Source organism: Mytilus trossulus, chromosome 5 (assembly GCF_036588685.1).
Source record: "Mytilus trossulus isolate FHL-02 chromosome 5, PNRI_Mtr1.1.1.hap1, whole genome shotgun sequence".
In the NCBI taxonomy this organism is placed as follows: domain Eukaryota; kingdom Metazoa; phylum Mollusca; class Bivalvia; order Mytilida; family Mytilidae; genus Mytilus; species Mytilus trossulus.
Genome location: NC_086377.1, coordinates 58,680,693 through 58,696,428, shown reverse-complemented (window position 1 = coordinate 58,696,428; position 15,736 = coordinate 58,680,693). Strand labels below are relative to the sequence as shown.

Below are 15,736 nucleotides of genomic sequence, written 5' to 3'. Positions count from 1 at the left end.
CATTAGAAATTTTAATTGAGATCAGTTTTGGAATAAGGGAAAGGGGGATGTGAAGAAAAAAAATTGGGTTCAATTTTTCTCATTTGAAATTTCATAAATAAAAATAAAATTTCTTCAAACATTTTTTTGAGAGGCTTGATATTCAACAGCATAGTGAATTGCTCTAAGAGAAAACAAAAAAATTATGTTCATAAGAACACATTCATTCTGTGTCAGAAACCTATGCTGTGTCAACTATTTAATCACAATCCAAATTTAGAGCTGGATTCAGCTTGAATGTTGTGTCCATACTTGACCCAACCTTTCAGGGTTCAACCTCTGCAGTCGTATAAATCTGCGCCCTGCAGGGCATCTGGTTGCTTTGTGTATTCAAGCAAGAAACAAAATAATGAACCATGAATTGTCGTCAAGGGTCAGGGCTGATCTGATCAAGAGTGTACATGTTGAAATATCTTGCCTTCTTTACTAACCATTGATTTTGTGCTGATAGTCCTAAATATAAAGCTTTACTATAAGTATCGCATAAACTTTACATAATCTAAGAAAATGAGGCTAAAGTCAGATAAACCAAACAAGAAATACATCTACATCTTACAATCATTCATTACACCAAATATAGTTGACCTATTGCTTATAGTTTCTAATAATTGACTTAACCAAGACAAATCTTAATATTGACAAATGAACCATGAAAACAAGGCCAAGGTCAGATGAACCTTACCAGACAAGACATGTACACCTTACAAACAATCTATGCATTAAATAAAGTTGACCTATTGCTTAAAGTATCTAAGAAACACATTGACCAATGAACCATGAAAATGAGGTCAAGGTCAGGTGATACCTTCCAGGCAGACATACACCTTATAATCCTTTCATATAACAAATACATACCAAACACAAAAACTTAACATTGAACAATGAACTTTGAAAATGAGGTCAAGGTCAAATTAAATCTTAAGAGACTGACATGTACATGAACATCCTATAGTATTTCCAAACACCAAATAACGTTGACCTATTGCATATAGTATTAGAAAAAAACAATCAAAACTCAAAGTTTAGTTTTGAGCTTTGGTTGGTTTTTTTTCTAATACTTTATGAACAAAACATGAAAATGAGGTCAAGGTCAGATGACACCTGCCAGTTGGACATGTACACCTTAAAATCCTTCCATACCCAATAAAGTAGACCTGTTACTTAAAGTATCTGATATATGGACTAGACCACAGAAACTTTGTTCATTGATCCATCAAATGAAAACTGCCTGATGTGCATGAGGACCTTGCAAGGTACTCGCATACTAAATACAGTTATCCTATTTCTCATCAGAAGGAAATTAAAATCAAGAAGGACTGAACCAGGAAAATGAGGTGATGAACAATGGACATGTGACAGATGGAAAATTCATAACATAAGGCATCTATATACAAAGTATGATGCATCAAGCTGTTCCACTTTCTAAAAATTAAAGCTTTTAGGAAGTAAGCTGCTGACGCCACTGGATCACTATCCCTATGTCCAGCTTTCTGCGACAAAAGTCTTAAGCTCAACAAAAATAAGCATTGATCAGGGAACCATGAAAATAAATTAATGATAAATACATATGATGTACCCAGTATATGCATTTTGAAAGTGCTATATATTTATTAACGTTATAAAGGAAAGAACAAAATTCTGTAAATAATTTAATCATTAAACATATTTCGTCAATCTTACATAAATTGATAAAAAAAAATTAACAGCAATACTTTATAAATATAAAATCAATTGTATAATTCAAAATTAACAGCAATAATTATAAATATAAAATCAATTGTCATTGTTATACATATATCTATTATTAAGTTTTGTTTATAAATTCAGCACAATTTGAAACTCAATCATGCCCCAATAGGCTATTTGCCAATTCCCGTAATTGACCCTGTAATTAGAGATCCCTAAAAATGTTGTCTCCCTTATGAGGGACATTAATTTTTATTTACAATGGAGAGCTGGCAGAAAGACCAAATCTACCTGTGCGTAACGTGAGTAATTTATAAGCTTTTCAAATCTTTTAATAACATTAATTTAATGTTTAACTAAAATGAGAGTAATTTATAAGGTTTTCAAATCTTTTAATAACATTAAATTAATGTTTAACTAAAATGAGAGTAATTTATAAGGTTTTCAAATCTTTTAATAACATTAATTTAATGTTTAACAAAAATGAGAGTAATAATCTAATTTATAAGGTTTTCAAATCTCTTAATAACATTAATTTAATGTTTTACTAAAATGAGAGTAATTTATAAGGTTTTCAAATCTTTTGATAACATTAATTTAATGTTTAAGGAGGCTCGGGCCTATTCGAAGTTTCTATCAGAAGTGCTGTATTTTTTGTTATCTTATTCTTTAAAGAAAATGAATCAAATTGGTCGAAAAAAAAATAGGGGATCACGGACCAGTTAAGCTTAAAATTTTACTTTTAAACTGGTATGTAAAAGGGACCATTTTTCAATGAAATGATAGGGAAAATAGAGGTGTTGACATATTTTTATATGAATTTAAAAAAAACGTTCTATGACAATTGGTCCAAAACTGTAATATGAAAAGCTGGAATATAGCTTCAAAGAATGAGCCAATAAAAAACCGAAGCCAACGATAAGGCAAAAAAAACATTTTGCCTAAAAAAGGCTTAAAACCCAAATATTGGCTGGAAAATGGTGAAAATGTGTGAAATGTCATTTTGACCCTTTAACAAATACGGATAATAACAAAAATATTCTATTAGTCACATGACTACAATGATTTAACATATCTAATCAATCAAAATATTTCAAAAAATTATATCGAATTTACGACTTATAATTTTGTAATCATGCGTATAACTATGCACAGTCGAATAGTTCCGAGCCACCTTAACTAAATACTTTAGATATCAGAAATTATTTTTTGTGAAAACGATTAGTTAAACCGCCGATACATCACTTTCAATTCATCTTGGCTATAGAAAATTGTGTGCAGTATGGAACCAGTCTACTCTTGACAAAGGGAAGTAATTTGTTTAAAAGGTGTGTAATAACAGAATCAAATCGGTAATTGGCAAATGGACTAATACCAGTAATAATTTTTATTTACAACCCATAATTTAATAAACTAGTAATATAGTTTCATAATATATAATATTTTAGGCACCACAATATTGATTGAAAACATAAAAATTCAACTATGCTGTTGATAAATTACTTCACTAGATGCACTTTTCCAGTATCAAATTATTGACAAGGATATAAAAAAGATGATATGTTATGATTGCAAATGAGACATCTCTCCACAAGAGATCAAATGACACTGAAATTAACAACTATAGGTCATAGTAAGACCTTCAACAATGAGCAAAGCCCATACTGCATAGTCAGCTTAAAAAGGCTCCGAAATGACAAATATAAAACAATTCAAATGAAAAAACTAATGGCTTAATTAATTAACAAAATGAAACAAATTTGAGTTTTTCTACAATCATTCAAATAGTCAAGTTTTCTTCTCTTAGATAGAAGTTCTCTTTGGCATACCTGCTAACTGTCACTATTTGCGGGCAATTTTCCCCTGGAGGCTCCCAAATTGAAATTTTGAAAGAGCAATTTTGTCCACAATTTAAACAAAACAATTAATTTTACAATGCCATAAGGCTTTTAAAAGTATGAAGAAGCCAAAAAACAACATTTAAATGAATTTGCTTGCCCCCTTGAAGGTTTTTTAGGACTATGACAGCCATCTTGCACGCAAAACGCTCATGGGCATTTTGAAAAGGTGGCAAGTATGCTTTGGGTACTCTGGCTTCCTTGACCAATAAAAACTTGCTGTCAAAAGTGGCAATCAATTTATCTTCCAATATCAGAGACTTAGAATACCTGAGTTATAGCTATTTCATTTTGATACAAAGCGCAATGAAAAAGAGAGACTAAGAACACCATAATTTGGTCCCCGAAATTGTAAAAGTCATCAATACATCATAGAGAACTACTAAGATGTTTACCATATGTATGATAATTCATGTCAAATAAAGATATGGAATAAATATAAAGCTACTAGCAATTGTTGGTCAAAATAAACCCAGACGTCTCCAGATATATTTTAAAGAGCTACTAAGATGTTTAAGATGAACATATAAATGATAAGTAATGTCAACACAGATTAAATAAAGATTTTAAATATTGGGTAAATATAAAGCTACCAGCCATTTTGATCGTCTTTAAACCCAAAAGTAATTAACACATCATAAAGAACTACTAAGATGTTTTTTAAACAAATATAAAGCTACAGGCCATTCGTTGCCACCTTTGAATCCAAAAACTTCTGAACAAAAAATAAAAAACAATCGCCAATTAAATAACTGTTTGTCTGCCTCATCACCATAATTGTTTCTAAATATATCTTTGACCTTGTCAATATTAAGGTCAGTCTTCTCAAGCCACGCCTCCAATGTTTTGCTGTAGTTCTGCCCATTCCAAACCCAGTGATCTACCACATATATATCTTTCTGTAAAAAAAATGGTTTGACTTATATGGAGGGTCTGGATGATGGGGTTCTGTATTTCTGTTTTTTTTGTTTTGTTTTTTTCAGGTAATTTTTCTCTATTCTTTATACTTTTGGCAAATATGCTCTATTCTTTACTATTTTTTACCCATTATTCTCTAATCTGTAAGCCCCCATCCATACCCTCTTTAATAATGAATCATTAATTCTTTTTTCTCTTTCTTTTATCTAAATTTTTTTTGACAGGTAACCTTCTCTCGGGAAGGAAATTTTAGTACTCAAAATGAGACAAACTGAAAGAAGTAAATTTGAATTTGAGAAAAACATTCATAGTTTTTTTTTTTTTTTTTTTTCATGACAAAATCATAAAAAAAAGTAATTTTTCCTAAAAAATTTGACAATTGCATTGGAAGCTTGCTTTTCTTCCTTTAGTTGCTCTTACTTGACTGGATAACCTACAGAAGTTAATCTTTTATAAAATTAAATTTCAGAGACAAAAAGTAGGTTATTTGCCATGTTTTAACTGTTTTGACATCCATTGATCTTGTATTTTTCTTACCTGAAAATACAAGAACAAATCTGCGGACGGCATAGTTCCTCCAGTAAAAAAGTTTTTAGCCATCCATTCTGTATCTGATCCCGGTTTGGTATCAAATGCGTAGGCATGTTGTCTGTGACACAAGACCTGAATGAACAGGTAACCAGAAGGTTTCAGCCATGACGACACCCTCTGCATTAGTATCTCGTAATTTTTCATATGCTACAATGAGAAAATAATAAAATTCACTTTTCTTATAATTATGCCATCCATTTAAGGTGGTACCCAACACTTTCACTGGCTCGTTTAATTTTCATTAAATTTTGATGAAGTATTTTCTTTAACCCTTTTACAAAAATATAAAAAATTCAAAAAATTTGAACCAAGCGTTTTAACAGAAAAATTACACTGGTTATATAGCAGTTTGACAAACACTAATTTTGATCATTGAGAAGCTTTATATAGCTTTAACAACACAACGTAATTAAAACGTTTATCTGATTTTAAAGAGTTATCTCCCTGTAGTGTTAGGTACTACCTTAAAAGGATGATATGGATTGGCTTATATTATTGAAGGGTTTATACAGAGTTTATTGGCCTTGAATTTTGAGTTCCAGATTTAAGTTTTGAGTATGTATTTTTTTTTAAATAATATTCTAAATATTTTTTTTCTCAACTGAAATTAAGTATTGGTCAATTTTCATTGCATTCTGACAATAGACAATAGACAATAGAAAAGCATGAATTGTCCTCTAACAATTAAAATTGGCCACCACGAAATAGCCCAAAAAGCAGTGCTTAAAAGTGACATTAAAACACACAAAACAATTTTTGATATTGATAAATTGGTGTCATGTGATGTTGTCCAAGGATGGATTAATAACCTCTGTTTGTTATTCTAGCATTGTACTGACATTGACATATCTCTGCCATGCTTTATTGTTAGGCTCTTGACTTGGACACATGCTACTGATTTTTTTGATAATTATGAAATTAAGGAGCCTCCTCAAGTGTTTTTTTTATTATTCCTTTAGAAAATTTGTAATTCGTTGAACATTTGAATTCGTGGTTCTCCGGTACCCACGAAATCCACGAACATTAGTATCCAACGAATATTAATGAATCCACAGTATGTAATTATCATATTTAAAAGATAATTATATGATGATACTGTCAAACAATTTGTGATTAGGGCTATTCCAGAAAAAAATGTAGGGGGGGGGGGGGGGGGGGGGGGGGGGGGGGCGATTGGAAGGCACATTGTATTAATAATACATGGGTGATGGGTATCAGAGCAACTTCTCACACTATAACGCACTATAATTCTCAATTACAATTGTCTGGGTGGCGGGTGCTGACAAAAATTGCCTTCCAACCGCCCCCCCCCCCCCCCCCCCCCCCCCCCTACATTTTTTTCTGGAATAGCCCTTATGTGATTACCATACTTGGATTACTTGGGGCCTCATTTAAACTGATTCTTCTGTCCTTTATCTGTCAGAATTATTATTACATGTAGTTGAGTTACTATGACATATTACCAGTCACCTGAACAAGGGAGATAACTATATTTACCAGGACAAGGGAGATAATCTGATTTACCTCAAACATTTCTATTGACATGATTCTGTCAAATCTTTTGTTTGTAGAAAAGAAGTTGGCATCCGCAGTGATACAGTCTAATCTGTCAGCCACGCCCATCTTCAGAGCCTCTGTCTCAATGTGTCTTCTCTGTGTATTAGAGTTGGAAACACATGTGACTTGACATTTGGGATATGTTTGTAAGATGAACAGTCCTAAAGATCCCCATCCACATCCTAAATCCTGCAAAACAATTCAGACTTCTTGCATATACAAAGGCCGTACTTTAACCTATAATGGTTTACTTTTTAAATTGTTACTTGGATGGAGAGTTGTCTCATTGGCACTCATACCACATCTTCCTATATCTAGATTCTACTACTGCATCAAGTGCTATAGCATATGATATTTATCCACCTGGGATAGTTCAATTTTTTGATTTAAAATTTCAAATCTTGCCAAGCATTTTTTATGTTTGACATTTGACTGTTGAGAGTGGATAAATATGGTATTGCACAATATACCATTTGGTGGTGCAATCTGTTTTTCAGGAATTTTGAACTATTTGCTGATAAACTTATCTTTTCGTCAAATTATCTGCAAATATTCCTTCTGTGTGACGTCATCAGACATGGTAGCTTTTTTACGAGACGTCAAAATTTCAGAAATTTTCAAAATTTGACCAATGAGTAACCACTTGTTGATTAAATCAAAATAATCAATAGGTCAGAAAAGGATAAATCTGCTAAGAATTAGCCTTAGCCAATACCGTATAGCGGGTTTTTTTGGCGGGGTGTAAATTTTCGCTTATTTTCGCGGATAGAACAAAATTGCCAAAATAAATTCCGCCAATTTAAAAGTGTTCATGCAAAGGTAATGTTAAAAATGTTGAATCCGCTAAAATAATAACCGCCAAAATAGTTCGTATACCTTATTCAATGAAAATCGCGAAATTTTACACCCGCGAAAATAACCTGCTATACGGTACTTTAACCTGATACAGAATAGACACACAGACTGAAAACATAATTCCACACTTATATCATAAGGTGGATATAAAAACTTACCAATACTGACAAACCATCTGTTATTTTAGCTGATTCACAATAAATCTTCAAAGATTCAACTTCAGCTAAAACATAGAATACAATATTGATATTACTCATATCACAGACCTATGTATCAGTATTTTATTCAAGAGAAATATGTATTTAATATGTTAAAAGTAATATCTAGGTTATAAATTTACCCTCAAGAGCACCTAATATCACCCCCAGTGTTTTTTGTGTTCCTTAGTCATGTCGATGTTTTGTTTTGTATAATTTTGCTCCTCATTTCATTGTTTTACTTTTGATCATGAGAGGAGACGGAAGGATCCTGATTCCGGATCCAGTGCTTAAAAACCTGAAATTCTGAGGTCCTAAATTTGGAGAAATTTAAATCCCTACATCCTGAAATTTTAATTTCCCTCTCTACCTGGGTACAATGGCATTGTCAGTTGATGTTTGACTTATGAATTTTCAATATCTGTTCTATTTATAGATATTTTCTTTAATAACAATAACCAATGTTAATGTATTTTATTAAAAACATAATGCAAATTTGGATGGAGAGTTGTCTCACTGGCACTCATATTGCATCTTTTTATATCTATGAAGTATTTACCTTCCTCTAAAGTTTTCGTCATTTCTGTCCAGTAGCAGCAACTATACTTCAATCTCTTCCCTAGAACCTACAACATATTACAAAGGGAGACAACTATGAATTTCATCAATACACAATATTATCATGATTTCAGGGTAAGTAATATCTTTTACCGTCAGATTCAAACGGTCATTTTTTAGCTACCATTAGTGTCAAATTGGTTAGAATTTTACCGTAATTCATCAAAATATCCTTTTTTCTTGATTTGTCTCAGAGGGTGCAAATAATTATTGTCACTGCTATTTTTGGAAAAATTAAAATTGATTTGTTAAAGTCAGTCAATCTTTTTATCCTCTAAAAGAAAGTCAACATATTATAATGTCAGGCACCATGAATCACAGTTTTTTATCGTTATTCAGGCCCGTAGCCAGGAATGTCCAAAGGGGGGTTCGTTTGACTCACAAACTCGACTTTAACAGTCACAATTCGAACAGAACATTGACTTTAACAGTGCTTATTTGTTTTCAAGGGGGGGGTTCGTCCGAACCCCCCTGCTACGGGTATGTTATTCCTCATGAAAGTACCCCCATTACCACCCTTATATTAATTTTCAGCAGATCATTTTTTTCATTAAATTGAACAAGTTTTGAGAAAATGTTTTATAAAATACCAGTATACAATAACACCTACTGTTTTAAAAAATTCTGTTGGAACTTCGTAATGTTGTTCGTTTGCCTTGTCTGTTTCTATGGCAACAGGAGAATTTTGTAATCTTTTGATGAATAGTTTCTTGAAGTGATTTTGTTTCTCCAAGTCTCCCCCACAATCCAGCTTCTTTGCCCATGCTTCTAAATTTGTTCTCACACCTGAAAAAATATTTCTTACAGATTAAAATACGGTAACATGTTTACACTGTATTTGTGAGTTTGAACCAGTCAGGCAGTCTTAATATGGTAAATGAAGTGAGTTTGAACCAGTCTTAATATGGTAAATGAACTGTAAACTACCATCTTTATTAAGTGATTTTGTTTCTCTAAGTCTCCTCCACAATCCAACAAATAAATGGAAGTTTTTAACGACCACAATCCAACTTCTTTGCCCATGCTTTTAAATTTGTTCTCACACCTGAAAAGATATAACTCATAGATAACTGTAAATTCCTTGTGGGTATCACAGATTGATTTTCATAGGTAAAGATGAACTATGAATATTTGCTTGATTTCCTTGGTTTGTCATATCAGCCTTTAAGAAAGCTGTACTTTGTTTGACTGGTAAATTCATAGTTCACCTTTACTAATGAAATTCAAGAGTATTTGTATCTAATGGTTACATGTAATACTGAATCCACAGTGTACTACTAGCATGTAAATAATTGCACAGAACTTTCCACATGTGCCCTGGTCTTGCAGTCATAATACTTTGCTCAGTGCTCGGAGCACAAAAATCATGCTCGAAACATGAAATCCAGCAATTTGATTGGTTGATTTTCGAGTCATGCTCGAAAGTTTTATGACCGTGGTCTTGCAGTCATAATACTTTCGAGCACGATTTTTGTACTCAAGACAGTGAGACTAAGAAATCAATCAATCAAAATATATAGGATTTAGTGTTTAAAGCACAAATTTTTTAAAATATAGAAATCTTCTGATGATACCAGGCCATGCGGTCATAAAACTTTCGAGCACGATTTTTGTACTCAGACTCAAGAATCAACCAATCGAAATACTGGATTTCATGTTTCGAGCATGATTTTTGTGCTCCGAGCACTGAGCAAAGTTTTATGACTTCAACCCCAGGGCCCTTGTTCATAAAACTGGACTCATTACTTGGAGTACAAAATTGTACCCCAAGTAATGAGTAAAGTTTTATGAACAAGGGCCCTGGTATCATAAGAAGATTTCTATATTTGTGTGTGGGCTTTATCTCAAAGTCAGAACTGTTTTAGATAAAAACATGGCCAAAATATCTAAAATTCTATGGTACTGCATGTACTGATCCATCAATCAAAACAGTTTCACTAAACAATTCAAAATTTGGTGACTATGTGGAACGCATCTTTCCCATCGAATTGGAGATAAAGGATACTACAGATACAGTTAAGTCAGCTTCATATCTTGACTTACATCTAGAAATTGACAATGAGGGTCGGTTGAAGACAAAACTTTACGACAAAAGAGATGATTTCAGCTTTCCAATTGTGAACTTTCCATTTTTAAGTAGCAACATTCCAGCAGCACCTGCATACGGGGTATATATCTCTCAATTGATACGATATTCCCGTGCTTGCATTTCCTATCATGATTTTCTTGATAGAGGGTTACTGCTCACAAGGAAGCTATTAAATCAAGAGTTCCAAATGGTGAAGTTGAAATCATCCCTTCGTAAATTTTACGGACGCCATCACGAGTTGGTTGACCGTTATGGAATAACCATTTCACAAATGATATCGGATATGTTCCTTACGTCGTAACTACAATCCCCTTCCCTTTCATGAATTTGACCTACCAAATTAGACTATTTACCGGATTTGTAATCACATAAGCAACACGACGGGTGCCGCATGTGGAGCAGGATCTGCTTACCCTTCCGGAGCACCTGAGATCACCCCTAGTTTTTGGTGGGGTTCGTGTTGTTTATTCTTTAGTTTTCTATGTTGTGTCATGTGTACTATTGTTTTTCTGTTTGTCTTTTTCATTTTTAGCCATGGCGTTGTCAGTTTGTTTTAGATTTATGAGTTTGACTGTCCCTTTGGTATCTTTCGTCCCTCCTCTCACATTAAGCCCATGAAATTGGAAAGAGATATAGAATTTAACTATTGAATACAATATGTCTAATTTGTTTTTCTCTTTACTTTATCTTTGCTAGTTTTATGCTTGTTTTTTCTCCTCCTTAATTGTCAATTTTCAAGGTTCCCACAAAAATTCTGTAACCCGTATCCCCGTTTTTCTAGAATTTTTATGCCTGGTTTTCTAGGATTTTGATGTCTTCTTTTCTAAGATTGAAAACAGACATATACTGTTTCCAAATAGGCATAACTGATTTAACCCAGGTCTACTTATTTACAGCTAGGTCTTTAAAACATGTAAAAAAATATATTTAAAAAATGAATTATATGACTTTACATGTACACTTATAATTCAATTTTGAAAGTTTGGCTAAAAGTGTTTTGTCTATCAGCTTATTGACATAATTTTTTCATGTGACTATGACATCATCAAAGTTTTTATCATGATTTACTCCTTAACATGGAATTTAGAATTAATTGATTAGGATTAACTGAAATATTTTTTTTTGTCTATTTGAATTAACCAAAAAATTGCAAACTTTTTAATATATATATGTAATACTGTGGATTCATTTATTTTCGTGGGTACCAATTTTCATGGTTTGAAGAAAACTTGCATATTCGTGGATATTTAATTTTGTGGTTTTGACAAAGTATGCATATATTCCTTTAGAAAATTGGCAATTCGTTGAATATTTAAATTCGTGGTTTCCAGGTACCCACAAAATCCACTAAAATTGGTATCCAACGAATAATAATGAATCCACAGTAACCAGCTGCATAACTATTTAAACAATTAAATCTAATTAAAACTTACAACAGTTCATGTATCGAAAGACGGAAGAGTGCTCGTAGGTGGCACAGAGCCAGAACCTGGGACCATGACAATGATTGTTGCTATGGATACTAATGGCAAACATTTAACAAATTATCACACTGATAAAGATAGAAATTCCTTATTTAGAAAAAGTATTAATGCTTTGACAAGCACCCATAATGGAAATATTTTTGCGATAGATAGTTTCGAGAGAGTGGTTGTGTTGGGGAAGACAGAGGTTATCAATATCTATACTGGAAATTCAACAGATGATGATTATGATTACAGAGGGCCCTCATGGGGTTTTTGATTATGTGATTACTTGGCCGTTTTTTTAATGATTATTTGATTATTAAGCCAAATATTTCATGATTATTTGATTACCTAGGACTGTATTTTTAGTTTATGATTATTTGATTACTAAAGATAAGCAAATATTTAATGATTATGTGATTATATTGGCAAAAAAATGGTGATTATGTGATTACTAGGACCCCCCATGAGGGGCCTCATTACAAAAGATTTCCCCCTAACTCCCTAGTAACAACATCTTTAGACAATGTTATTGTCGGTCATTTCCTTTAGGCCGTAGTTTTTTTATTTTTAGTTTTACGAACCCTCCTACCCTAATTTTTGTCAAATTGGAAAAAAATAAAATTAAAAATGTTGATTTTTATTTTTTTTTTCTCCTCCGACCCAGTGTTTTTCATGCCAAAAAAAATAAATTTTAGTTCATAACTGCATGAAAGAATCTAAATTTATGCTCTTGGTGATTTAGTAAGTTGTTGCACATTGATTTTCAAATCAAACCTTGTCAAGAAAAAGAAAATAGTTGTTACACTAGTAGAATTTTAATCTCCTGGTGAAATAAATTTTTTTTTTTTTGATATTGACGGTTGGTATTAAAAAAAAATCAGCAGCAGCAGTTTTTTTTTTTTTTTTTTTTTTCATCCTCCTACCCATTGGTTTTGTCAAAAAATTTCGTAAAACTAAAAATATAATAACTATGGCTTTATAGTGATGAATTCCATGTCCTGAACAATAGTGGAAATCTACTGACTACTTACGACCCTAGCAATGCTAGGATAGGATATATCACAACTCTGTCAATTACTACAGAGGGGCAACTTGACGTACTGTATGTTGGATGTGGGGTTAGTATGGGTCCAAACTTTTACAAGATGACTATTGCAGGGTGTTAAAATTATTATTGCAACTTTTTTTTTCTTTTTTTCGTAGATGTCTATTAAACTCTTTTGATAAATCCTGAACAATTTTCAAGGCATTTGCTTCTCAATTTTGCTCTCAAATCATGCAAATAAAAAGAACATGTCAAACATTATTCTTATCTTTCTTGAATAGTTTTGCTTCACAAAAAGTCCTCAATAAGGCATTTGCTAAATGAATTATGGAAGACTCTATATACATTATTGATTTTTATATGGTGAACTTATAAGTTATTAAACTATTTTTGCTGGCACTCTTGCATGGCAGAAAAGAAAAAAAGCCCAACACTGAATCAAAAAGATATGAAACTTTGAAAGAACCAAAATAATTAAAAATAATAACAATATATAAATAACACATAGCTGAGAGGGTGATAGAGCAGATTGTTACCCCGAGAAAACATTGTCTTTTCGAGGGGTAACAATCTGCTCTATCACCCTCTCAGATATATGTGTTATTTAAGTTATTATACTGAATGTTCTGTTATTACTGTCGATTAAATTTAAAATTCAAAGTAATAAACTATGACATCTTGTACATAACCATCCGTATTTAATAAAGCGCACACTTGATCAAACATCTCCGTGAAGGGTAATAGAGAATTTGCCATGGGATAGAGTCGTATTTAATAAAGTGCACACTTGATCAAGCGTCTCTGTGAAGGGTGATAGAGTTTTTGTCATATGATAGAGTCGTATTTAATAAAGCGCACACTTGATCAAGAGTCTCCATGAAGGGTAATAGAGTAAATTGACACCCTCGTATTAGCCAATGAAAATCTGGCATTTTTACATGAAGTATAATATAGGGTTATTGCATGAATATTGGGGAATATTGTCCCAAGTAGAATTTTATATTGCACGAGCTTGCGAGTGCAATATATGTTCTACGAGGGACAATATTCCCCAATATTCATGCAATAACCCTTTTATTGTATAGCAATATAATATTTGAACGTACAAATTGGTTTAAACTAAGATTTTGTCATTGATGACGTCATGAATTTGAAAATTTATTGCACTAGTGCAATATTAGAATTTATTGCACTAGTGCAATATTAGAATTTATTGCACGCTAACTTTTGGTTACTTTCTGTGGGGAATATTATATTGCTATACAATAATAATAACAATTATTTAATGTTGTGATATTTTATATGATATATTCTATAATATTATCTCACCCTCTTCATGTGAATTGAAATTTTAATTTTATCTTCATTATGTTTATTGTTTATGTTTTAAGAATCAGAATGTATTGTTGTCATTATGTCCCGTCAGTGGACCTTAATTGGAAAATAACAACTTTACAAGTACACAAATGTACTTGTCACAAAAAAATCTACTGCACAAGTATGAGGGGCGATAGGACCTTCATCAGGACTCCGGACGGGATCGGCATTTAGGGATTGACCCTTTTGGGTTCTGGGAATTCTTTTTTTTTTTAATTTCGGGATTTGTGTTTTTAACCCCGGCTTTTCGGGATTTCGTATTTTTAAGCCCGGGATTGCGGGATCAGGACCCTTCTACACAGGGCACTTGTTTCTATCCATACGAAGGTTGACTATCCATATAAATAGAAGAAGGTGGCTAACTAATGTCGCGACAGCCTCCGCTTCGGACGCCTTTTCTATCATTATCGTAATAAAAAAAATACCTCTACCTTATATGAATGATTCAGTGATTATTTTCCTTTAACACTAGACATATTTTATATTCTGCGGGATCAGGACCCTCCTACACACTGACAGGCACTTGTTTCTATCCATACGAAGGTCGACTATCCATATTCTATTTATATGGATAGTCGACCTTCGTATGGATAGAAACAAGTGCCTGTGCCCTCCTACCCTCCCTCAAGTATGCACAGGTGTTGTAGTCAGTGTACGTAAATAATGCACCTTCTCTCAAAACGTCATCACTGGCCATGCTGTTGCAGTATGTCAGTCCTGAGTGCTGTCAGGTCTCTGAATTGTGGAAAACAGTTATTAAAAATTTAAAAGTTCAGTTCCAAAACAAAATTTCTTGAGGACTTTGAACTTAGTAACTTTCAAGTCAATCCCGGATTGACAAGAAAGTTATGCGGATAGATCTAAATTGTTTTGTCTGGTTCTGTCCTGGCCTTTTGTAGCATTTTCAATAGTACTAAACAATGTTGTTTTCTTATATCTCATGTCTCTAATTTATGTCTAATCATATGTACTTGTATGTAATGTCATGAAAGATCTTTATAGGGCCCTTTAATTCAGTGGAAATAAAATAGGCAGTGGCTATTTGACCGGCACCGGCAAAATAGCAAATTTGCTATTTGACCGGCACTAAATAAAACTGTACATTGATGTAATTAGTAGAGAACAAAAAAGCTTAATAATGATTTAAAATCATTTTATCACAATATCAAGCATTTCAAAAATACAGTACAATGAAAAATAAAAGATTTTCATAAATAAATAATTAATAACTTTATAATATTAATTAAAAGCATGAAAACACATTTGTAAATACATTATTAAATATATTTTTTCTAAAATATTTATAACAAGTGTGATTTTCAAATTTAAATCTGTGTAAAATCTGTATGATTTAAATATATTGCCAGTGAAAAAAATAGTGTTATGCAAAACGACAT

General features: G+C 32.4%; 1 protein-coding gene across 1 annotated transcript; it reads right to left on the bottom strand.

Annotated features, from left to right (window-relative positions):
* Positions 1-1,675: 1,675 nt before the first annotated feature.
* On the bottom strand, positions 1,676-15,216 carry LOC134718978 (uncharacterized). The gene is made up of 7 exons (XM_063581863.1): positions 15,009-15,216; positions 8,970-9,145; positions 8,301-8,367; positions 7,703-7,767; positions 6,657-6,878; positions 5,079-5,279; positions 1,676-4,522 (listed from the first exon to the last, which is right to left on the bottom strand). Exons 1-7 carry the CDS (start codon positions 15,034-15,036, stop codon positions 4,259-4,261), a joined length of 1,023 nt encoding a protein of 340 aa, XP_063437933.1. The 5' UTR covers positions 15,037-15,216; the 3' UTR covers positions 1,676-4,258.
* Between the last annotated feature and the right edge of the window lie 520 nt (positions 15,217-15,736).